Below are 24,737 nucleotides of genomic sequence, written 5' to 3'. Positions count from 1 at the left end.
TGGAATTCATACCAGTCAAACTAACCATGACTCTCATGACTGTAACCAGGACGCATTATTTAAATGTCCGACGTGATTCCCCTAACTGAAACCTTCAATTTGACACCCCACATGCTTTAGCGGCCTCACCTTGAATTTAACCCAATCCATGACTCATAATGACTATCTCATGATTAGAACCACGAAGCCTTTTTTATTTGTACCACGTGATTCCCCTCGTCAAGACTGTAAATTTGATACCCTACACGTCCTCGGGGTCACTTCGAATTTTAACCCAATATAAGACTCGCCATGACTATCTCATGGTTATAACCAGGAAGCATTTTTGTATTTCTCCCACGTGATTCCACTCATCAAGACCATTAATTTGATACCCACCACATCCTAGCGGAATCAATTTGAATGTTAAACCAATCAATGACTAACCATGACTATCTCATGATATAGCCATACCACATTTTTTTCCCACGTGATTTCCCTCGTCGGAACCTTCAATTTGATGCCCCGCACACCCAGTGGTGTCATTGTGAATTTTAACCTAATTTATGACCCACCTTGAGTATGTCATGATAATAATCAGGAAGCACGTGATTACCCTCATTGAGACATTTAATTTGATACGCCACTCGCCCTAGCGCAATGAACTTAAATTTTAACCGAATCTAAGACTAACCATGACTACGTCATTATATAACCATAACTCATTTTGTCCCGAATGATTCCCCGCATCGAGACGTTGAATTTGATTCCCCAGATGCCCTCGCAGCGTCATTTTGAATTTTAACCCAATTTATCACTCATTATGACTGCCTAATGACTACAATCAGGAAGCATTTTTTTATTTACCCCGCGTGATTCCGTTAATCGGGACCTTTCATTTGATACCTTACACGTCTTAGCGTCATCAGTTTGACATTTCACCCAATCTAATGCGGTCATTATTCTGTCTAAAGAGCGTGTCCCAGTCAATACAGTTAATTCATTTGAAACAGCAGAAGGGACAGCCCCCGCCCCCTTTTCCCCGTGGCTCTCCCCTCTTCCTTTGTGTCCCCTAGTATATCAAGCCGTTAACAGTAGCAGGTGAACAACAAGCAAGCAAGCGCTGCAGTGTGCTTTCCCACCACCCTTTCCCATTCTCTTAGTGGATCCATCAGGAGGAAAAGTTAAGACAACCCTTTTTTATTACCTCACCAGTCAGTTATCACTCACGCGCCAGCCGCGAAAACTTGGTATACAGCAAGTGCTTTGGGTCATGAAAATTCAACAAGTAAAAAAATCAGACACCCCCTCCCTCCCAACCGATCACGCGGATCGCGAATGGCGCCGTACCCGCAGGTAACCTGAATTACGAGCCCACAGCGACGCATGAATCTTAACAGCCAACCATAGCTGCCTGCTAGGCTACTCATATGTACTCAAACTCAAAACGGACTCGAAACTCATATGTACTCAGAACTCAAAATGTACTCAAAACTCAATATGTACTCAAACTCAAAATGTACTCAAACTCAAAATGTACTCAGAACTCAAAATGTACTCAAACTCAAAATGTACTCAGAACTCAAAATGGACTCAAACTCAAAATGTACTCAGAACTCAAAATGGACTCAAACTCAAAATGTACTCAGAACTCAAAATGGACTCAAACTCAAAATGTACTCAGAACTCAAAATGTACTCAAACTCAAAATGGACTCAAACTCAAAATGTACTCAGAACTCAAAATGGACTCAAACTCAAAATGTACTCAGAACTCAAAATGTACTCAGAACTCAAAATGGACTCAGAACTCAAAATGGACTCAGAATTCACTAGGTCTCAGGCGTACTCAAACTCAATCGGACTCAAACTCAGTGGGGCTCACTCGGCTCAAACTCACTCAAGCTCAAACTCACCATGCCACATTAGCCTCGCGCTCGCTCAAACTCACTCACGCATGAGTTTGAGTCCAAATGAGTCTGAGTGAGTGGACTCATGAGTGAGTGCGACGACCTCTTGGAATTCTACCTTTTGGTTATTTGCTCATTTCATCGCTGAAAGCAGCAAAAAAGAGCCAATATTGTTCGTGTAGGAATTGGGCGCGGAATAATGTAAAGCCACATGGTGGGCCCTTTTTTTCTTTTTATTTATGACATACTGCAGACCCCACAAGGGGTCCAAGTAGGAGGGGCAGAATCACTGCAGTGTAACACACTGACAACATAGGGTAAAAATATAGCAACAGAGGAAAAAGAAAAAGAACACACACACACAAAGAGACATCACTTCAACTTTCCAAATGATCGATTTCATCTATGCAGCTGATAGCAGATATGGGCCGATCGTTCCACTCAAATATTGTGCGCGGAAAGAAAGAAAATTTGAACACGTTTGTCCTGGCACTGTAAGGGGTTAGTGATGCGCTGTGTCGATGCCGTGTACGTCGAGCTGTCAATGGTTGAATATACTCGTCAGGGTTAATTCCAAGTTTGTTGGTCTTGAGGTGGTGAAGAAATTTTAGTCTCTCTATTTTACGACGTGCTTGCAGTGTTTGGATGCCATGTTCTTTCATCAGATTAGTGGGAGAGTCAGTCATGCGATACTTCGAGTAGATAAATCGAACAGCCTTGCGCTGTATCATTTCAAGAGCCCGAATGTTTTTTTGCTTGTGCGGGACCCAGACTGAGCATGCGTATTCAAGTTTTGGTCTTACCATTGAGGTGTATGCGAGTAGTTTAATACTTGGCGGAGCCAATTTAAGTTTATGTCGAAGAAGGCAAAGTTTGCGAAATGAAGAAGTACAGATGTTAGAAACGTGTTCGTTCCAGCTTAATTTGTTTGTAATCGTAACACCAAGATACTTATAAGCAATCACCTCGAACAGCGGTTGTCCTGGAAGCTCGTACGAAAATGACAAACTATGCTTCTTTTTTGTAATTTTCATAAAAACGAATTTTTTTGCATTTAACTGCATATTCCACTTTGTGCACCATGTATGAACGTTAAGAAGGTTTGAATTAAGTTTGATTTGGTCCTCGGGGCAAGTTATTTCGTTAAACAGAATGCTTTGCTCTAAAAAATATGCTCTAAAAAAAATGCTCTAAAAAAATATTGCCGTGTTTGATGCCCCGAAGCTGCGGCACATCGTATATTGCAGGCCGACAGAGCAACTTAGATCAACTGGGAGTCCTTAACGTGTGTCAATCTTGGCACATAGAAGTTTTTAGAAAAACGGCCTCCGGGTGCGGTGATTGAAGCTGCATCCTTGTGGTCAGCATTTAACGGCTCCGCCACCGAGCAGCTTTGAGGCTCACTTTTGTCAAGTGTTTACACTTTCCAGGTGTGCGACATTTGTTAAGCAAATTATGAACTGCAACAAGTGTGCACATTTCTGGTGTGGGCCTTCGTTGTTGCGCAATGCAGCAATCTTACAGCCCGATTTTCACTACACAGCAGCAGCGAGGGAAGGGAAAAGTCGATGCTTCATGTCGCCTGCAGGTTTTTGAGAGCGGGCCATTTCATTTGCTCAGCCTTGCACTCTGTCCGCGCTACCAGCAGTAGCATACCATTGCAACGTTGGTGCGCATACCTTTCCTCATGTTGTAATGACAAAGAGAGTGTTAATAGTGCTGTGACTGATCTGAAGGAAAAGGGCCTGAGAAGTTGCAAAGTTGATGGTGCGGCAAAGAGAAATGCCCCAAATAGCATTGACCGCACGTTATCAAGAGGGAATGGCTGAACCGTTTCATCGTGAACCAGTAACCGTTACTTCTTTTTTCAGTTCAGTTCCAGTTTGGGTTCGGTGGGCTGAAAAAATAACGGTTTGGGTTTAGGTTCAGTTTCAGGAAAAAGGCCAGTTTGGTTCCGGTTTGACACCTTGATTCCGAGGAAAGCGTTTTGTTTTGGTGCCATTTTATTTTCATGTGAGACTCAATTGAGTGGCTCCTTGTTTTGCAGCCAACTCCAGCAAGCTGTACATCACCCTGCTGTTCCATGAGATGGCCACAGAGTGTGCCTACGACCACGTGTTCGTGTACGACGGCAACTCCTACAACAGCCCGCTGCTGGGAACCTTCAGCGGTGACTCGGACCCGCCTCCCGTGACTGCCACCTCTGGATCCGTTAGTGCTTCGCAGCTGATTAGCTTGCCTTTGTTTCACTTGTGCTTGCCCCTTTTTCTCCCGCTTTTCAACACTTTTCTTCTCTGGCACCTTTTTGCACTAATGCAAATGTGAGAGTAGGAACGTAAACACGCTAATTTGTTGATTTTGGTTCCTTGCGATCAGATAACACCACGGTTTGTCTTTATTTGAAGGTGGCATGTCCTTACTTGGTTAAACAAGCATGGTCTGTGCCAATATTTGACCTCTATGAATCAAAATTTTGTTAAAGTTGTGTTTGTAGCACAGGTAAAGAGGTATTTAGGTGATGACTAGAGACCGGAACTTTAGGCATGAAAAATCCAGGTTTTAGGCGCCTGTAATAGGCACTGAGATGTGCCATTTAGGCATATATAGGCACCAAATACTCCCGTTTAGGCGTATATAAGCTCAATTCCTTTTTGCTCCAGAAGCATATTTTAGCACCAATCTTTGACTTGCAGTGAAACTTGTAAGCTAACGTACGGGATAGCAGAGGACCCTGGCTAGCTTTGCTAGAGAACGCTACGCGCCGTACACTAGCCCTGCGGAATCCGAAGACTCACACACGGGTTCGAGTACTCACATGCGGTAGACAGGCTCCGGCAATCCAAAGTGAGGCTTTATTGCCTGGCAGATACAGTGCATACACCAGACAACACGACTATCGCTCGCGGGGAGACAGTGGCTCCTGTCGCTCGCTCAAGCCGCTGGGCTCAGACCTCGATATCCGTCATCACGGCCGCGGGAGCAGGGGAGGCATCCCGAGGCGACCGATCAGGGCAGAATCTCTCGGCAGAGTCCCCGCGGACCATTCGCGCGTCCCGCAGGTCGGCTCGGGGGGAGAGGAGGTCTCCCCCGGCGCTCGAGGAGAGGGCGGCGAGGGAGAAGGCGACAACCGGTCCTCCTTCCCCCTCGCTCTCCGCACACGTTCGCGGCAAGCCGGTTCGGCGCGTCGCGCGGGGTTATGAAGAGGACACGGCCTACGTGACGCGCCGGCTACCCAAAATGGCGGCACCCAGCTCGCGGAAACATGTGCAGGCGAGGCGTAAGGAAACAAGGGTCCCTACAACCCCCCCCGTCCTCAAGACCGAGCCAGCACCGCTTGGACAGCCGCTGCCGAGAAAAAGCACAACACATCCCCAAAATTAATAACACTCGCCCCCGGTCCACAAAGGTCCGCAACAGTTCGAAGCAGCGCCACACCACACGCACAGTCCACGGCACACCTTCAGTCCAGCGCGTCCTTGTAGTCACCGGAGGTAGGGCAGTCCAGGAACAGCAGGTTGGGGCAGCAGATGTAAGCCGCAGGCTGAGGCCACAGGCGTAAGCAGCAGGCAGGCTGACATCTCCACAGACCGGAGGGGCCTCATTGAGCCAGTGGTTCGTCCGTTAGGCCCACAGTAACGGCCGCCGAACCGGCCGCCTTGGTGGTGAGGGCCCCAGAGGAGCAGGTCGGCCAGGAGGCGTGGCCTTGATGGAGTGTGCAGGCCGGGCCTGCCTGTGATGAGCCCAGAAGAGCAGCTTTCCGAGCACTCTGGTGCTGCCAGTTGGGAAGCGCCCGAGGCAGGTGCCCCGGGGAGGCGCCAGGAGCGCCGGCTCAGGAGGCTGCATCTCGATCGTCGCAAAACCGCATCAAGCGGGTTGCGGCCTGAGGACGGGGCCTGGGCTGCCAGCGATGCCAGAACCAGGGACTGCAGCAACCGGCCGCGCGTAGTGTGGCTGCGGGGGTGTGGCTGCGGGTGACAGGACCAGACCGGGGCAAACGCCAGGGGGGGACGCGCTGCGGAAAGAAGTCGGGAGTAACGGCAAAACAACGCCCAACTTCCCTGCTGCTGCTCTCCGAATGGGAAAGCGAAACCGGGTGCTCGGGCCAGGCTAGGGCCAAAAAGGGGACCCTAACGCTGGTGCAGCGGTTCAATAACCCGGAGTTTCGTGCGCCCGGAGCACAAGGAGGCCACCGGTATTACACTACATCCAAGGTTATCGTCGCGAGGAGAGAAACCAGAGATTTCGCTTCGTGGTTGCGGTGAGAGGAGGGCAACGTAACCGGGTGAGGGTGCTAGATAGGCCACACCCTCCTCCGTGCCCGCTCCCCCAACGCCGCGTTCTCACTTCGGCAGGCATATGGAGGAAAAGGGGTCCTCCGCCGCGCCGCACAAGACGCAAGGGAAAACCACCCATGCTCCCTCTCGCGGGGAAGGCGCCAGAGGCAGAGCGCTCTGCTTACCTTCGGGGGGTTGCGGGGGTGATTATGCGTGCTTGCGCAACCGGTAGCGATGGGTGATCGGCCGTTGGGCCGCCACCCCGCGCTTCGGCTGCTTTCGCAGACTGGGAGCTGCCTCCTCATTATCCCAATCGTCGCTGCGCGCAACGAAAGGTTTCAGATCTGCGACGTTGACTGGACCGCCAACTGGTTTCCCTTTCGGATCTACCAGCTGATACACGAGCGGGGTGAGCGCATCCCCGACTCGGTACGGGCCCGACCACTTGGCCGACAGGGAAGCAGAGATGCCCTTGGTTGCGTCGCTCAAGACGTGGTTGCGTCTGAGGACCAGGTCACCCGCTTTGTAGCGGACCTCCCTGTGTGCCTTGTCGTACTTGGCCTTCTGTCCAGCGCGCGCTTTGCCTAGGTTTCTGCGGGCTAACGAAATCGCCTGCTCCATCCTAGAGCGCAGTTGTGCCGCGTACTCACTCGGGGCCGAGGAAGCGGCGGCCGCCCCCCCACCAGCCCGCAGAACGGTTTCCAGTGGGTTGGGCAGCTCTCTCCCGAAAGTGAGAAATGCGGGCGTGAACCCAGTCGAGCGGTTAACGGTTGTACGCAAAGCGAAGCTCAGCTCGGGCAGATATGCATCCCAGTCCCGGTGCTGTTCGGCAAACGCCGCTAGCATGTGCTTCACGTTCCGATTCAACCGCTCGGTGGGGTTGGCTTGTGGGTGATACGTCGTCGTCTTTCGGGGCTTAATGCCCAGGGCCGCACAGGCTTCGACGAACACCTTGGCCGTGAAATAGGACGCGTTGTCAGTTATCAACTCGGCGGGGTAGCCAAACCGAGTGAATACTTCCGATAACTTGTCCCATATTGCGCGTGCCGTTAGTTTACGCAGGGGAAACAACTCGCCCCATTTCGTAAAGTGGTCTGTGACGGCTAAGAGATACATATGACCTCTGCTGGACCTAGGAAAGGGGCCCATCACGTCACAGGCCGCGATCTGCCAGGGTTGCTGGCTGTTGATCGACTGCATGAGGCCTGGGGCTTTTCCACCCCTGGGCTTCACGCCTTGGCACACGCGGCATGAGCGGGCAAAGTGGAGAGCGTCCCGTTTCATGCCTGGCCAGGTCACGGAGTTGCACAACTTAAAATAAGTCTTAGGGCCGCACGCGTGACCGGCCACCCGCGAGTCATGGAAATAGCTCAGAGTCGCTCTTCGCAGACTGCGTGGGATAACCACCTTGAAGGGGTCAGAGGCCTCCTCCGATGGTATGTATCGCAGCAGGAGTCCGTCCGCATCAAGCAGATACGTATCCAACGCACCAGCAGCAGTACCAGCTGCATTGTGCTCGGCGCCGACAGCAATACCAGCTGTTACCGGACGCCCGGTGGCCGCGCCACCTTGCTCCATCTCAGAGCACGGCTCTTCCCTGAGCCCGTCAATGATTGACTGACAAAATGGATCGTTCTGCTGAGCTTCGAGGAGCTCTTCTCTGCTGAACGCAATACCGGATGAGTAGACAGGGGCTACCAGGTATGCGGAATCGCCCGGGTTTTGCTGCAAAACGGCAGCCGTCCCTTCGGGACTGGTTTCGTTTGAGCGGTCGGCGCAAAAAGCTCCGTGCTCGCACGCGTGCGTTGCTTCGGAAGTATGTGGAGCAGAAACGGGGGCTCGTGACAGAGCGTCCGCCACCACGTTCGTGCTTCCCTTCCGGTAGCGCACAGTGAAGTTGTAGCGCTGCAGCGTCAGAGCCCAACGCGCCAGGCGGCCCGACGGCTCGCCCAGGCGCTTCAGCCAGGTTAGTGCCATATGGTCCGTCTCCACCACGAATGCAACGCCGTCGACGTACAAGTCGAACTTGCGCAGAGCGAAAACTATCGCGAGACACTCCCTTTCCGTCACGGAGTAGTTTCGCTCTGCGGGTGTCAACGACCGGCTGGCAAAGGCGACCGGCCGAAGAACACCTTCATGCTCCTGCAGCAACACCGCGCCCAAACCGAGATCGCTCGCATCAGACTGAATCACGAACTCTTTGTTCAGGTCGGGCAGCCGCAGCTCGGCTGTGTCAACGAGAGCTTTAATGAGGGTGCGAACGGCCTCCCCCGCTCCTGACCCCAGCTCCAGCGAGCATTTTTCCTCAACAGTGCGGTCAGAGGCGCCTGCAGAGCCGCGCAATTGGGGATAAACTGCCGGTAGTAGTTTACCGTTCCCAAAAAGCGTCTCAACGCCTTAATGTCTGTCGGCGAGAAATACTCGAGCAAAGCTCGGACCTTTTCCTCGCACGGCAAGACGCGACCACTGTCGATGGTGAAGCCCAGCAAAGAGACGCGAGTCTCTGCAATCTGAGCTTTCTTTGGGTTGAGGGTAATACCCGCATCCTGCAACCTAGTGAGAGCATCCTCCAGATGTTGAATGTGTTCCTCAAAGGTGCGAGAATACACGACAATGTCGTCGAGGTACGCCATGGCATGTCGCCACTTTGCCTCCCCGAGAACACGATCGATCAACCTCTGAAAGGTAGCTGCAGCTCCAGAACAACCGAAAGGCATTCAAGTGAACTCAAACAGCCCGCGGTGGCAGGTGAACGCAGTTTTGGCTACGTCACCCGCACTCAGCTGTACCTGCAGGTACCCGCGACTAGCGTCTAGGATGGTAAAGTATCGAGAACCACCTAGGCTAGCCACGATAGAGTCAATACTCGGCATGGGATAGGTGTCCTTCCGAGTAAGCTCATTCAGCCGGCGATAGTCAACACAAAGACGGAATGTGCCATCTTTCTTTTCGACTAGCACGACTGGGAACCCCCATGGACTGTCGGAGCGCTGGATTGCACCAGTCTCAAGCAACTCATCCACTGCGAGGTCGATTGCTCTCCTTTTGGCGTCACTGACCGGCCGAGGATTGCATTTCCAGAGCAGTGCATCACCAGTATCAATCCGATGCTGTACTAAGTTCGTACAACCCGGTTTCTCGGTGAACATGGCGCTGAACTGATTCAACAACGCCAATATGCACGCCTGCTCACGTTCCGACAGATCGGCCGACAGGGGCGGCAAACTGTGGTTCGTGTTGCCAGAAGCAGTAGTGATCATCGGGTTCATAATCGCTTTCTCCGCTCCATCGTTCGAGCGCTTCGCCTCTGCTAGCGCGGGGCTGCCGGACGGCACGGGACGCGGGCAGCCTAACGTCCCTTTTGGGTGAAGGCCGCGCGCGCGCCGCAAGATGCGGTGAGCGCCCGAGCGTGTTCTTGGAAGCTCGAGGCGCTCGGGGGGCCGCCGTGGCGGCGGCGGCTGCGCGGTTAGGAGACATGGCTTCCCTGCCCGCTCGCGCGGCTTCAGGAGCGCAAAGCGTCTCCGACAGCGTTGCGTTGTTGCCGCGCGCGCGCGAGGTATTCGGAGCGGGGGGCGCTTCCGATACATCGGCAAGTTTTGCAAACGGGAGCAGGGCTGCATGAATGCCTTGCCTATACCCGCCGTTGGCAATGTCAATCACAATGCCTGTACGAGCCAGAAAATCACGGCCGAGAATTACAGGCACTGTGAGGCCCGGGAGATGTAAGAATCTGTGGCGTCGCACTCGTTTCTCCCATTGGACCACCAACCTCGCCGAGCCGCCTGAGTTGGCTTTCCCGCTCGCTAGGCGGAAAGTGATGTCGCCAGCTCGCAATCGAATAGCTCTCCGATGCAAATGAGCGAGGACATCATCGCCGAACAGCGTAGCAGACGCTCCGCTGTCCAACAACGCCGCAAACTTTCGACCAGCGATCGTAAGGGCGATGAAAGGTGCTAGTGCGTTTCACCCTGCACACCATCGGGATTAGGGGCTCAGGCTCACCACCTAATGTAGCCATAGCCGTCGGCGACGAAGTGCTCACCGACGGCGGCTGGCGTTTCCCGAATTGCGCTGCCTTTCCGGCGCCGGGCAGGGAGTGGTGCACGCGCGGGCGTAGGGGCCCGTTGCGCGGCACTTGTAGCAGACGATGCCGCGATGCGACTGCGCAGCCGGAGGCCGCTGTCCGCGCAACGCTGGCGGGTTCCCTTGGCTTGCCACTTGGGCGTAGCGGTTGGGTTCCGAGTGCGCTATTGCTCCCTGACTGTCGCGCTGCGCGTTCGGTCCCCTCGAGCTTTCCACACGGGCGTAGCTGTTGGGTTCCTCATGCGCGTTTTGTCCCCGGCCGTAGCCGTGCCGCGGCATGCCTTGCTGGGCGTCAGAACGCGCCCGCATGGCGTACGAGTACAAGTCGAGCGCGCGCTCCGACACATCGCGCGGCTCTATTTCCGTGCTCTCCGCGTACGCTGTGTGGGCTAACGTACGGGATAGCAGAGGACCCCGGCTAGCTTTGCTAGAGAACGCTACGCGCCGTACACTAGCCCTGCGGAATCCGAAGACTCACGCACGGGTTCGGGTACTCACATGCGGTAGACAGGCTCCGGCAATCCAAAGTAAGGCTTTATTGCCTGGCAGATACAGTGCATACACCAGACAACACGACTATCGCTCGCGGGGAGACAGTGGCTCCTGTCGCTCGCTCTAGCCGCTGGGCTCAGACCTCGATATCCGTCATCACGGCCGCGGGAGCAGGGGAGGCATCCCGAGGCGACCGATCAGGGCAGAATCTCTCGGCAGAGTCCGTGGAGCCAACTGGGTTCACCGTCATCGGGGCATTCGGCGTAGGCACAGCCGAGCCAACCGACTCCGACCAAATCGCCCAGTCGACTCCCCGCCGAAGCGCTCGTTCGTCCCGCAGGTCAGCTCGGAGGGGAGAGGAGGTCTTCCCCAGGTCGGGGAGAGGGTGGCGCTAAGGAAGGTGACAAACTGGTCCTCCTTCCCTCGCACCCTCGCGCACACGTTCGCGGCAAGCCGGTTCGGCGCGTCGCGCGGGGTCATGAAGAGGACACGACCTACGTGACGCGCCGGCTACCCAAAATGGCGGCTCCCAGCTCGCGGAAACATGTGCAGGCGAGGCGTAGGGGAACACGGGCCCCCACAATCCCCCCCTCCTCAAGACCGAGCCTGCACCGCTTGGACAACCGCTGCCGAGCAAAAGTACAACACACCCCGAAATTAACAGCACTCGCCCCCGGTCAACAAAGGTCCGCAAAGTTCCTAACAGTTCTCCTATCTCGAAGCAGTACCACACCACACGCACAGTCCACGACACACCTTCAGTCCAGCGCGTCTTTGTAGTCACCGGAGGTAGGGCAGCCCAGGAATAGCAGGCCAAGGCAGCAGATGTAAACAGCAGGCGAGAGCGGCAGGTGTAAACCGCAGGCCGAGGCAGCAGGCGGGCCGACGTCTCCTCAGGCAGATGGGGCCTCTTAAGCCAGTCGTTCGTCCGGCAAGGCCACCAGCGTCCGCCGCAGAGACGGCCGCCATGGTTGTAAGGGCACAAGAAGAGCCAGTCGACACGGGGTCGTGGCCTCGACAGTGTGCAGGCCGGGCCCGCCAGGGACCAGCCCAGAAGAGCAGCTTTTGGAGTGCTCGTGTGCTGCCAGTGAAGCGCCCGTGGCAGGTGCCTTGGAGAGGCGCCAGGTGTGCCTGCTCAGGAGGCCGCATCTCGATCGTCGCTGGACCGCGTCAAGCGGGCTGCGGCCTGGGGACGGGGCCTGGGCTGCCGGGGATGGTAGGCACCAGCAGCTTCCGGGACCGGCGGCGTGTGGTGTGGCTGCGGGCGACATGACCAGACCGGGGGCAAACGCCAGGGGGGACGTGCTGCAGAAACAAGTCGGGAGTAACAGCAAAACAACGCCCAACTTCCCTGCTGCTGCTCTCCGAGTGGGAAAGCGAAACAGGGTGCTCGGGCCAGGCTAGGGCCAAAAAAAGAACCCTAACGCTGGTGCAGCGGTTCGATAACTTGGAATTTTGTGTGCTCAGGGCAGGAGGCCGCCACCGGTATCACTCACACTACATTCCAGGTTACCATGCCAAATCACGGAGTGGCAGAACTTAAAATGTAAGCCTTAGACCACACACGTGACCGGCCACCCGCGAGTCGCATTAAGAGCTCAAAAATCGCTCTTCGCAGACTGCGTGAGATAACCACCTTGAAGGGGTCAGAGGCCTCCTTCGATGAGATGTATATCAGCAGAAGTTCCCCTTGGGTTGAGCAGAAACGTAACCTACCAGAAAAAGAACAACCAGCAAACAAACAAAGCAAAACTATCAAATAAACAAATAAACGCGCCTGCAGCAATACGAACTGCTTTGCGCTCGGCGCCGACAGCAATACCAGCTGTTAGCGGACGCCACGGCGGCCGCGCCGCCCCCCTCCTCAGACTTTCGGCTCTTCCTGGCCTGTCAATGATTCGGGTTCACAAATATTTACAACTTGGTGCCGACAGCAATACCAGCTGTTACCGGACACCCGGTGGCCGCGCCACCTCGCTCCATCTCAGAGCACGGCTCTTCCCTGAGCCCAACAAAGACAACAACAACAACAACAAAAAAAACAATATATCCATATTATATAGTACAGGCTATTTACAAAACGGATAGTTCTGCTCACCCTTACGGAACTCTTCGCTGCTGAACGCCGTACCAGAATTGTAGGCAGGGGCTACTGCCGGCATGGGCGGTAAGGGGGGGTTGCCCGGGATTCGGCGCGGGGTGGCAGCCGTCCCTTCGGGGCTCCCTTTGTTACGCTGCGCGATGGTAGGGTGCGTGGGGCGCCGCGAGATGCGGTGAGCGCCCGCGCGAGCTCTCGGAAGCGCAAGGCGCGCTCGTCGAGCTACCGTCGCGGCGGCGGCTGCGCGGGTGGGAGACATGGCTTCCCTGCCCGCTCGCGGGGCCTCCGGAGTACAAATTTCGTCTCCGGCAGCGCTGCGTTTTTGCCGCGCGCGCGCGAGATATTCGGAGCGGAGCGCGCTTCCGATACCTCGGCCAGCTTTGCAAACGGGAGCAGGGCTGCATGAACGCCTTGCCTACACCCTCCGTTCGCAATGTCAATCACAATGCCTGTACGAGCCAGAAAATCACGGCCGAGAATTACAGGCACTGTGAGGCCCGGGAGATGTACGAATCTGTGGCGTCGCACTCGTTTCTCCCATCGGACCACCAACCTCGCCGAGCCGCCTGAGTTGGCTTTCCCGCTCGCTAGGTGGAAAGTGATGTCGCAAGCTCGCAATCGAATAGCTCTCCGATGCAAATGAGCGAGGACATCATCGCCGAACAGCGTCGCAGACGCTCCGCTGTCCAGCAACGCCGCAAACTTTCGACCAGCGATCGTAAGGGCGATGAAAGGCGCTCGTGCGTTGGGGCATTTCACCCTGCACGCCATCGGGATTAGGGGCTCAGGCTCACCACCTAATGTAGCCATAGCCGTCGGCGACGAAGTGCTCACCGACGGCGGCTGGCGTTTCCCGAATTGCGCTGCCTTTCCGGCGCCGGGCAGGGAGCGGTGCACGCGCGGGCATAGGGGCCCGTTGCGCGGCACTTGTAGCAGACGATGCCGCGATGCGACTGCGCAGCCGGAGGCCGCTGTCCGCGCAACGCTAGCTGGTTCCCTTGGCTTGCCACACGGGCGTAGCGGTTGGGTTCCGAGTGCGCTACTGCTCCCTGACTGTCGCGCTGCGCGTTCGGTCCCCTCGAGCTTTCCACACGGGCGTAGCTGTTGGGTTCCTCATGCGCGTTTTGTCCCCGGCCGTAGCCGTGCCGCAGCATGCCTTGCTGGGCGTCAGAACGCGCCCGCATGGCGTACGAGTACGGGTCGAGCGCGCGCTCCGACACATCGCGCGGCTCTATTTCCGTGCTCTCCGCGTACGCTGCTGTTGCCGCGGCGCGCAGCATGGGCGGTGGGGACGCACCCTGCCATGCGCACCTTGGCTCCAGCGTGGCGTGGGCTGGGGGAGGCGGCCGATAGCTGCGAGCAGCTAGTATATCGGCTTGGATGCGTTTTGCTTCGCTGGCCAGTTCATTGAGGTTGGCAAACTGACTGCCTCGAAGGTACGCTGCAAAAGTTGGGTGGGCTTGTCTCGTCACCCTCTCAACCTTTTCCGCCTCAGATGCCATGGGCTTTGCAAGCAAAAACAACTCCTGCATTGCCCTGACGTATTCGAGCAGAGACTCATCTCGGTGTTGAGTTCGCATCTCTAGCTCGTTCAACATGCGGCGCTCGTAATCTGGGGGCAGGAATTCGCTGCGAAAGAGCGCTTCAAATTCGCCCATCGTACGAGCGTCGCGTCCCACCAGCCGGTACCACCGTGCAGCCTGGGCGGTCAGCGATATAGGCAGAACACGTCCTATAATCACGCTGTCGTCCATACCCGACGCCTCCTGATAGCGGTGCAGCGCCTCGAGGTACTCCGTAGCACTCATGCGGTCAGAGTAACCGCCGTACTCGGGTATTCTGAGGCTACCGAGCGAGCTGTTAGGCCTGACGCTCGGTTGTGCGCGCACCGCGTTGATCAGGGCTTGTGCGAGATCGACTGCTGCCGAAGGCAGGGGTGGTTCCTCGCGAGACAACGCTGGCGTAAGGCAGGCGACGTGCGCCCTAGCCGTAACCGCTTGCGAGGTCTGCGTGGTGGGGTACGTTCGTGGCGCATAACGCCGGCGAACGAGGCGACCGCCGCACCGCTAGAGCCGTGAGGCTCGTACACGGCGGGGTCGGGTGCGCTAGAGCTGCGGCGCAGCTCCTCCTTTGCAAACATGTCCGCTGGGTTGCTACGACCAAGGCCCGGAGGGCATGATCTCGTTGCAGCCCGTGGTGACGGCAGGTGGTCGCAAGAAGCGTTCCGCCCGCCGACACCGTGCGGCACGCCGGCAGGAGTGGGATGATAGCTCCCGTGACTCTCCCGCGCGGCGCTTTGGTTGCCTGCTAGGATAGCGCTGCCTGGGCCCCAGAGGGGCCTGGGCGTAGTGGTGGCGGCCGACAGGCGCGGGACTGGGTAATCATCCCTCGCGCTGTCGTAGTGCCTCACGCCGGCAGAAGTGGGATGGCTCCCGTAACTCTCCTGCGCGGCGCGTCGGTTATCGGGGAGATCGGCGCCGCCTCGACAAAGCTCTGGCGTGAGCGCGGTGGTGGGCAGCAGCGGGTCGACAGTGGCGTCCCGCAAACCGTTACCACAAGCAATCTCGTCCGACAACCCGCCCTCAACTTCGGAAACAAGCAACGAGAAGCGGGGGTGCCGCCCTGTCATCGCAAAAACCTTGGTTGGGCGCCAATGTGGGCTAACGTACGGGATAGCAGAGGACCCCGGCTAGCTTTGCTAGAGAACGCTACGCGCCGTACACTAGCCCTGCGGAATCCGAAGACTCACGCACGGGTTCGGGTACTCACATGCGGTAGACAGGCTCCGGCAATCCAAAGTAAGGCTTTATTGCCTGGCAGATACAGTGCATACACCAGACAACACGACTATCGCTCGCGGGGAGACAGTGGCTCCTGTCGCTCGCTCTAGCCGCTGGGCTCAGACCTCGATATCCGTCATCACGGCCGCGGGAGCAGGGGAGGCATCCCGAGGCGACCGATCAGGGCAGAATCTCTCGGCAGAGTCCGTGGAGCCAACTGGGTTCACCGTCATCGGGGCATTCGGCGTAGGCACAGCCGAGCCAACCGACTCCGACCAAATCGCCCAGTCGACTCCCCGCCGAAGCGCTCGTTCGTCCCGCAGGTCAGCTCGGAGGGGAGAGGAGGTCTTCCCCAGGTCGGGGAGAGGGTGGCGCTAAGGAAGGTGACAAACTGGTCCTCCTTCCCTCGCACCCTCGCGCACACGTTCGCGGCAAGCCGGTTCGGCGCGTCGCGCGGGGTCATGAAGAGGACACGACCTACGTGACGCGCCGGCTACCCAAAATGGCGGCTCCCAGCTCGCGGAAACATGTGCAGGCGAGGCGTAGGGGAACACGGGCCCCCACAGCTGCTGTTGCCGCGGCGCGTGGCATGGGCGGTGGGGACGCACCCTGCCATGCGCACCTTGGCTCCAGCGTGGCGTGGGCTGGGGGAGGCGGCCGATAGCTGCGAGCAGCTAGTATATCGGCTTGGATGCGTTTTGCTTCGCTGGCCAGTTCATTGAGGTTGGCAAACTGACTGCCTCGAAGGTACGCTGCAAAAGTTGGGTGGGCTTGTCTCGTCACCCTCTCAACCTTTTCCGCCTCAGACGCCATGGGCTTTGCAAGCAAAAACAGCTCCTACATTGCCCTGACGTATTCGAGCAGAGACTCATCTCGGTGTTGAGTTCGCATCTATAGCTCGTTCAACATGCGGCGCTCGTAATCTGGGGGCAGGAATTCGCTGCGAAAGAGCGCTTCAAATTTGCCCATCGTACGAGTGTCGCGCCCCACCAGCCGGTACCACCGTGCAGCCTGGGCGGTCAGCGATATAGGCAGAACACGTCCTATAATCACGCTGTCGTCCATACCCGACGCCTCCTGATAGCGGTGCAGCACCTCGAGGTACTCCGTAGCACTCATGCGGTCAGAGTAACCGCCGTACTCGGGTATTCTGAGGCTACCGAGCGAGCTGTTAGGCTTGACGCTCGGTTGTGCGCGCACCGCGTTGATCAGGGCTTGTGCGAGATCGACTGCTGCCGAAGGCAGGGGTGGTTCCTCGCGAGACCACGCTGGCGTAAGGCAGGCGACGTGCGCCCTAGCCGTAACCGCTTGCGAGGTCTGCGTGGTGGGGTACGTTCGTGGCGCAAACGCGCCGGCGAACGATGCGACCGCCGCACCGCTAGAGCCGTCAGGCTCGTACACGGCGGGGTCGGGTGCGCTAGAGCTTCGGCGCAGCTCCTCCTTTGCAAACATATCCGCTGGGTTGCTACGACCAAGGCCCGGAGGGCATGATCTCGTTGCAGCCCGTGGTGACGGCAGGTGGTTGCAAGAAGCGTTCCGCCCGCCGACACCGTGCGGCACGCCGGCAGGAGTGAGATGATAGCTCCCGTCACTCTCCCGCGCGGCGCTTTGGTTGCCGGTGTGATGAATGGCAGCGTGAGCGATTGGCCGCGAAAGTGAGCCAGCAGAAAGACGACGATGAAAAAGAAGAGGGGCCGTGCGTAAGTGATCACGGAGGCTGGAACGGCAACGGCTGGAAGCGAAGTGGCGGAACAGGGCGCGGTCCGTGGGAACCACCCCGTGAGACGCCTGGGCCACCCTAGACGGGACCGCGCTACCCTCCGCCAAGGCTCAAGAGCTCGTCTGGGCGCCGTCATCGAGGTGCTGGTGCGCCGACTGCTGACGCGCCATTCCGGCTGTTGGGCGCTGCCGTTCGTGCTGTTGGAGCGCCTAGAAACGCGTCGTGATCGACTGAGAGTGAGCTGACTGGCCTATTAGGCATTGCTCTCGGACCTTCCCAACTACGAGACTATTTTGTGTACCTTCTACTACGGGCTGCGCGACCGTGTGACCCAAGCCCGTCCTGTCTTTAACGTCCCAGCGTCTACTGTCCTGTGCTTGTCCTCCGTCCTCTTAAATATATTCTTCGACGTGTTAACCAGTGGTCTTCTCTCTGCCTGTGTGGCCCTCGGCCCATTCATAACAAAAGTGGCGAGCCTGCCAGGATCCCGCCCATAACATCTGCAGAAAGTTGAGTGCTGTGAGAACACGTCACTGAAGACAAGCATGGATGTCGAGAAGCTAGTGGCGATCGGGACGCAGCTGGGTCTCTCAGGACTGGAACTTCGCCAGTGGATCGACGCCCAGCGGGCGGAGCAGCGTGCAGAGAGGGCAGCTGAAAGAGAGGCACTCCGTGAAGCTGCTGAACGAGAAAGAGAGGGACGGCGAGAAGCTGCCGAGATAGCAAAGGAAGCTGCCCAGATGGCCAAGGAAGCTGCCGAGAGAGAAATGCGAATCCTGGAGTTGAAGATTCGTCTTCAGGAAGGGTCGCAAAGCACCAACGTCGTTACTGCCGGGACCGAAACCAACCCAAATGTGCCCTTCGGGAATCCACAGAAGCTCCTGCCCCTGTTTGATGAGAGGCGCGATGACTTACACGCGTACTTGCAGCGGTTCGAGCGCGTGGCAACAGGGCAAGGGTGGCCGCTGGAAAAATGGGTCGTCTGCCTCAGTATGTACTTGTCCGGTGAAGCGCTGACCGTGATTGGCAGTATGACTGCAGAGGACTCGTTTGACTACAGCAAGGTCAAGAAAGCGCTGCTCCAGCGGGTCCGATGCACGGCAACGGCGTACCAGGAGATGTTTCGGAAGGCCCGGGCTGAAGATGGCGAGACGGGAAAGCAGTTTGCGGCGAGGCTGTCCAGCTACTTTGACCACTGGGTGGAAATGGCCAACATTCCCAAAACGTATGAAGGACTCCGCGATTTGGTGATTTCGGAGCAGTTCTACGGTTGCTGCCACCCGAAGCTCATGGTCTTCCTAAAGGAACGCGAGTGTGCCAACCTGGGTGTCCTGGCCGACGTCACAGACCGTTTTCTGGAGGCGCAAAGCCTTGCGAACTTAGGGAGCGCTCCAACTGACGTGCCGGACATTATGAGGGGTGCAGCCAACACAGCGGGGAGGGGCAACACAGAAGTGTTCTTAGGCGATCATCCTGAACAACGCGCGCAAGTCCGTCGCACTGTGACCAAAGAACATGAAAACTGCTGCAAGCATGGCCGCCCAGGTGGCAGTTCCGACAATTGTCGAAGCGGGTCGGAAGACCAAGATAAAGTTATCGCATGTGCCATTTACGAGCCTCCAAAGAGAGTCTCAAAAACCAAGTTCCACAAGGACCAGATGTCGCGCTCAACTGGACGTGGTTCCAACTATATTAACACCAGCGCTAGAAATTCACCGTTTCTCGTCAAGGGAATGCCAGTTGTTCCTGGACGAGTGCTAGGAAAATTCGCCAGCGTGCTTCGAGACACTGGAAGTGACACAGCCATCGTCCGCCGAGATATGGTCGACGACAACTGCTTGACTGGGGTGACACGCCGAGTTGTTCTTCTTGACGGCTCCGTCCAGGAAGTCCCAGAAGCAAAGATCCAGGTCCACACGCCCTATTTGGTGGGAGAGATCACCGCAGCCTGCATGAGTCGTCCCATATACGACCTGATTCTCGGCAATATTCCAGGCGTCAGGGAGCCTCACCACCCAGATCGTGACTGGGAGTATGAAGTGGCTGGCGACAGGGAAACACTGAAGAGCAGCCTGGGACGAACACTACGTTCGGAGCCTTGCTATCTGATTTCCGCTGTTGCAAGGACTGAACGACCGCAGACCAAACGGTCCAACGTGCCACCGCCTTCGTGCACTCCTTACAACCGAGATAGACTACCCCAAGAGCAGCACAACGACTACACTTTGAGGTCCTGTTACCGAAAAGTTGGGAGGGAGTCTCGGTCCGCACGAGGTCACCGCTACACTTTCCTCGAAAGCGAAGGCCTGTTATATAGAGAGTGCCAATTTGCAGAGGGAAAGACGGTGAAGCAGATGGTAGTGCCGAAAATCTTCCGGGAGTTCGTCATCCGAGCGGCACATGAGAACGTCACACCCCGACATGCGGGCATTCGCAAGACTGGTCAGCGAATTTTAGACAACTTCTACTGGCCGGATCTGCAAAATGATGTTAAGCGGTTTGTGCGCTCATGCCACATCTGCAGCCAGAGAACGACGGACAAGTTACCGCTGCATACATGCTAAACGACACGGTTTAAGGGAAGCTACTCACTGATAGTTTGAGTTCGGACCTTGCATCTGCTTCCATATTCCTCAGCGTATGAAACAGCAGCAACAAGCCATCGGGCAACTGCCTCTTTCTGACCGCATGCTGTGCCTGAGTGCGCTATGACCGTTACCCGTGGCAGTGACTTGTAGAATAGTTGTTTGCTCCACTAACAACTTTCTTAAGGTGGGGGTGATGTGATGAATGGCAGCGTGAGCGATTGGCCGCGAAAGTGAGCCAGCAGAAAGACAACGACGATGAAAAAGAAGAGGGGCCGCGCGTAAGTGATCGCGGAGGCTGGAACGGCAACGGCTGGAAGCGAAGCGGCGGAACAGGGCGCGGTCCGTGGGAACCACCCCGTGAGACGCCTGGGCCACCCTAGACGGGACCGCGCTACCCTCCGCCAAGGCTCAAGAGCTCGTCTGGGCGCCGTCATCGAGGTGCTGGTGCGCCGACTGCTGACGCGCCATTCCGGCTGTTGGGCGCTGCCGTTCGTGCTGTTGGAGCGCCTAGAAACGCGTCGTGATCGACTGAGAGTGAGCTGACTGGCCTATTAGGCATTGCTCTCGGACCTTCCCAACTACGAGACTATTTTGTGTACCTTCTACTACGGGCTGCGCGACCGTGTGACCCAAGCCCGTCCTGTCTTTAACGTCCCAGCGTCTACTGTCCTGTGCTTGTCCTCCGTCCTCTTAAATATATTCTTCGACGTGTTAACCAGTGGTCTTCTCTCTGCCTGTGTGGTCCTCGGCCCATTCATAACAGCCGGCTAGGATAGCGCTGCCTGGGCCCCAGAGGGGCCTGGGCGTAGTGGTGGCGGCTGACAGGCGCGGGACTAGGTAATCATCCCTCGCGCTGTCGAAGTGCCCCACGCCGGCAGAAGTGGGATGGTTCCCGTAACTCTCCTGCGCGGCGCGTCGGTTATCGGGGAGATCGGCGCCGCCTCGACAAAGCTCTGGCGTAAGCGCGGTGGCGGGCAGCAGCGGGTCGACAGTGGCGTCCCGCAAGCCGTTACCACAAGCAATCTCGTCCAACAACCAGCCTTCAACTTCGGAATCAAGCAACGAGAAGCGGGGGTGCCGCCCTGTCATCGCAAAAAACCTTGGTTGGGCGCCAATGTGGGCTAACGTACGGGATAGCAGAGGTCCCCGGCTAGCTTTGCTAGAGAACGCTACGCGCCGTACACTAGCCCTGCGGAATCCGAAGACTCACGCACTGGTTCGAGTACTCACATGCGGTAGACAGGCTCCGGCAATTCATAGTGAAGCTTTAATGCCTGGCAGATACATTACATACACCAGACAACACGACTATCGCTCGCGGGGAGACAGTGGCTCCTGTCGCTCACTCAAGCCGCTGGGCTCAGACCTCGATATCCGTCATCACGGCCGCGGGAGCAGGGGAGGCATCCCGAGGCGACCGATCAGGGCAGAATCTCTTGGCAGAGTCCCCGCGGAACATTCGCGCGTCCCGCAGGTCGGCTCGGGGGGAGAGGAGGTAACCCCCGGCGCTCGAGGAGAGGGTGGCGAGGGAGAAGGCGACGAACCAGTCCTCCTTCCCCTCGCCCTCCGCGCACGTTCGCGACGAGCCGGTTCGGCGCATCGCGCGGGGTCATGAAGAGGACACGGCCTACGGGACGCGCCGGCTACCCAAAATGGCGGCACCCAGCTCGCGGAAACATGTGCAGGCGAGGCGTAAGGAAACAAGGGTCCCTACAAACAGCGGATACATAATGTGCTGCGGGAAAGTAATCTCATTTTCTTCCGTAAAATAAGCAGCAGAAGAGCTCTTATTTTAAAATTTACGTGAAATTCACGGTGATTCAACATCGAAAGACAAGATTGAAAGCCATGAAAAGCCACACGAATATCAAAGATTTGCTGCTTGAAGTTGTACCCCCTTTCAGCCGATAATTGTGTGGGAAAAACAATGCTCAACGTCCACTGAAGTTGGGGGAACGTTCTTGTACTTGGGGACCCTCCACGATCTAATTCCATTTGGTATATCACAATGCTTGCTACTCAGAACATCCTGCAGTTATTTTAGCACGTGGAATCCAGTGAAGGGAAGGGAAAGAGACTTTAGTGATCGCTGGCAAGCGACGTAATACGGGTACCTCCACTGCTCCCGGATGTAGCCACTCGTCGATCTTGGTGGCATTCTAGTAAGCGACACTTTCGCTACTCACTGCAGGGGTGGACACCCTTGTCCCCGAAGGGAGGGCGTCGGCCCGCAGCTTTCTCTCCTGCACTGCCGTTCGAGAACCGTTAGGGCCTGCTGGACAGCTTAGAGTTGAAGGAATCCAGAAATTTTATGTCAGGCAGATTTAATCAACCGGTCCTTTGGGGATGGTGGCGGATCTGTCCTGGACCTCCCAGATCAGCTCGGAATTCTTAGACAGAGTGGCGCGAAATCTCTCAGCTGCTGAAATGCTTTCTGCTAAGAATGCGAAATAAGCACACAAATGCGCCCTGTAACGTTGAAGTATAGCGTAGGGCAAATACTTTGGGCTGCGACGCACTTGTCCATTGCAAAGCTGCTGATAAAACCGGAGTGTTTATGGTATAGTTTTCCGCCCTTAGCCGAGTTGTTTAAGGGGTAACGACGGGCTCTGGTTGAAGAGGCACAATCGGTAACTGCTGCCTGAAGACACAACTGCGCCTCGAAGAAAGATTCCGCGTGGCTGTCGAACGCGAGCTCACTTGGGCGCACGGAGGCTGCTAGGGGCCCTAGCCGGACTTTTCTCTGTTCCGTTTGATTTACGAGCTACACATTCTGGCCAAGACTGGCTTAGGTCAGAAGGAATCGTTGATGGAGCAGAACGAGCTCCTCAGCTCTTCACAACACAAATGAATCCCATGGATAGTACAGGGAAGTGCAATACTTCTGTAGAAATTACTGAGCTATTCTGTTCTGCAGAAACGGAAGACTGGTGAAGCTGCAGGAATAACACCATTCACTAACTATGCGCTATATACCGATTCTCAACATTTGACAGCACGCAAGATTCTTTGGAACTAATTCCCTTAATGTCAGGTTCCCAGATGCTGCTCTTAAAGATTACCCGGACGCGGCAGATGACGGGTGTCACGACAAGACTACTTGTAAAGTGCTGAGATCCCCATTCCTAAGCTCCGTTTCTTGTTCCTTCTTCGTGCTACACGTACTGCATCGTGCCAGCCGGTGGTGTACGTGTGATCGGCGGCTGACAGTGCACGTGTTCGTGGCATCACTTTAAAACTTTGGTGTCTCAGATCTGCACGTGGTTTCCTGCAGAAGGCGTCGTTGAGCTGGAGCGGCATGTACGCGGCTGTGCCGTGTTCATTTTTTGTTTGTTGTCTTTTTATTCCGTTAGCAATAGATATGGCACGTGGGCAGAAGTTTTCCCTGTTGGTCCGTGGACACAGCACTTCAGAAGGACATAGAACGAAAGAGTTTGCGTGGACCGGGGTGACGTCGTGAGCTTGGCTGCGGTGTCGCTGCGCACGGGTTTCTGGCGGCTCGGCCGAGGTTGCGAGTTCGAGGTGGTGGCGGCTTGGGCACGGTTTGGGCTTCTCGGCGTGTTTGGCACGACGCACGAATTTTTCTCGCAAACAGCGGGAAACAAACGCCCTGTTGCGGGCTTCTGAAGCGAGAACCGTGCCTGCAGAAAATAGACTCAAAAAATCCAAAAGAGGCATGTATATATATATAACACAAAACAGGCATTTTTAGGCGTCAAAAATCCCATATAGTCATAAGAGGCTTAAAAAAAGCTCATATAGGCACAATAGGCACAATAAACTATTGCTAAAATGCTCCCCTTCCCTTAGTTCACGCTTATATGTTAAATAGGCTTGATACGGACTGAAGGAAAAAATAGGCATTTTGCCTAAAGTTCCGGTCTCTAGTGATGACACTGGGATCAAGAAACAATTCGGATAGTAATGTCTTACGGGTCGAGCAGTATGCGAGGTTTCTTTCAAATTAGGGTGGCTGGGGCTGCTGTCGGTATACCGAGTAACTGAGAGGTCAGCACACTTTTGGTGCTGGTCAGTAGTCACCTCTACACGTTGTCATGCTATTTGTTGTTTTCATATCAGTGGGAATAGCTCTGCACGGGACATTCTTATCGTTTCCTCGAAGTGTGTGAACAGCATGTGCCAGTGCACTATGGGTAACTAGGTCCGGTAAAAACACACATGGCTTTTACCAGTGGCTGAATGTTTGTTTCCATGTTGGCACATTTCCAAGCTACAGTCAAACCCGGTTATATCGAACTCGCAAACAAACGCCCGCGAGTTCGATATATGGCATAATTCGTATGCATGCTGAAGAATTGGACAGTATAAAAGCACCTACCGTTTATGAAAGCACTTTATTAATGAAACAAACTCACTTCCGCACGAAGTAGTCCTGAATTTTCTTCTGTTTAAGCAGCTTCGCTGCCTGCGACAGCACGCACATTTCTACATTGTCCACGCAGTCGGAGCAGCTGAGCCCGCAACGTTCCACGTTTGCGCAGAAACGACGAACTAGTGCCAGCGCATCAATCACTTCTGAGGTCGCGGGTTCGATTCCCGGCCGCGGCGGCCGCTTTTCTGATGGAGGCGAAAAGCAAAAACGCCCGTGCGTATGAGATTTCGGCGCACGTTAAAGATCCCCAGGTGGTCAAAATTAATCCGGAGCCCTCCACTACGGCGCGCCTCATCGCCTGCGTTGCGTCGGCACGTTAAACCCCACAATCAATCAATCAATCAATCAATCAATCAATCACTTCTGAGGCTGTGGGCACACGCCGACAATTCGAACACTCCGAACGCAAAAACACCAAAAA

At 55.9% G+C, this 24,737-nt stretch overlaps 1 protein-coding gene across 1 annotated transcript in view; it reads left to right on the top strand.

Moving 5' to 3' along the window:
• The window catches only part of Megf8 (multiple EGF like domains 8), a 286,005-nt gene that overhangs the window by 28,998 nt on the left and 232,270 nt on the right, over positions 1-24,737 (top strand). Inside the window, exon 3 of the mRNA XM_077673228.1 lies at positions 3,936-4,099. Within this exon, the coding sequence (XP_077529354.1) occupies positions 3,936-4,099 (164 nt within the window). The remainder of the gene's footprint in view (positions 1-3,935; positions 4,100-24,737) is intronic.

The sequence above is a fragment of the Haemaphysalis longicornis genome, unplaced genomic scaffold (assembly GCF_048455015.1).
Source record: "Haemaphysalis longicornis isolate Haplotype H1 unplaced genomic scaffold, Haemaphysalis longicornis Haplotype H1 scaffold_1, whole genome shotgun sequence".
Lineage (NCBI taxonomy): Eukaryota > Metazoa > Arthropoda > Arachnida > Ixodida > Ixodidae > Haemaphysalis > Haemaphysalis longicornis.
This window is presented reverse-complemented; position numbering and strand designations above follow the sequence as displayed.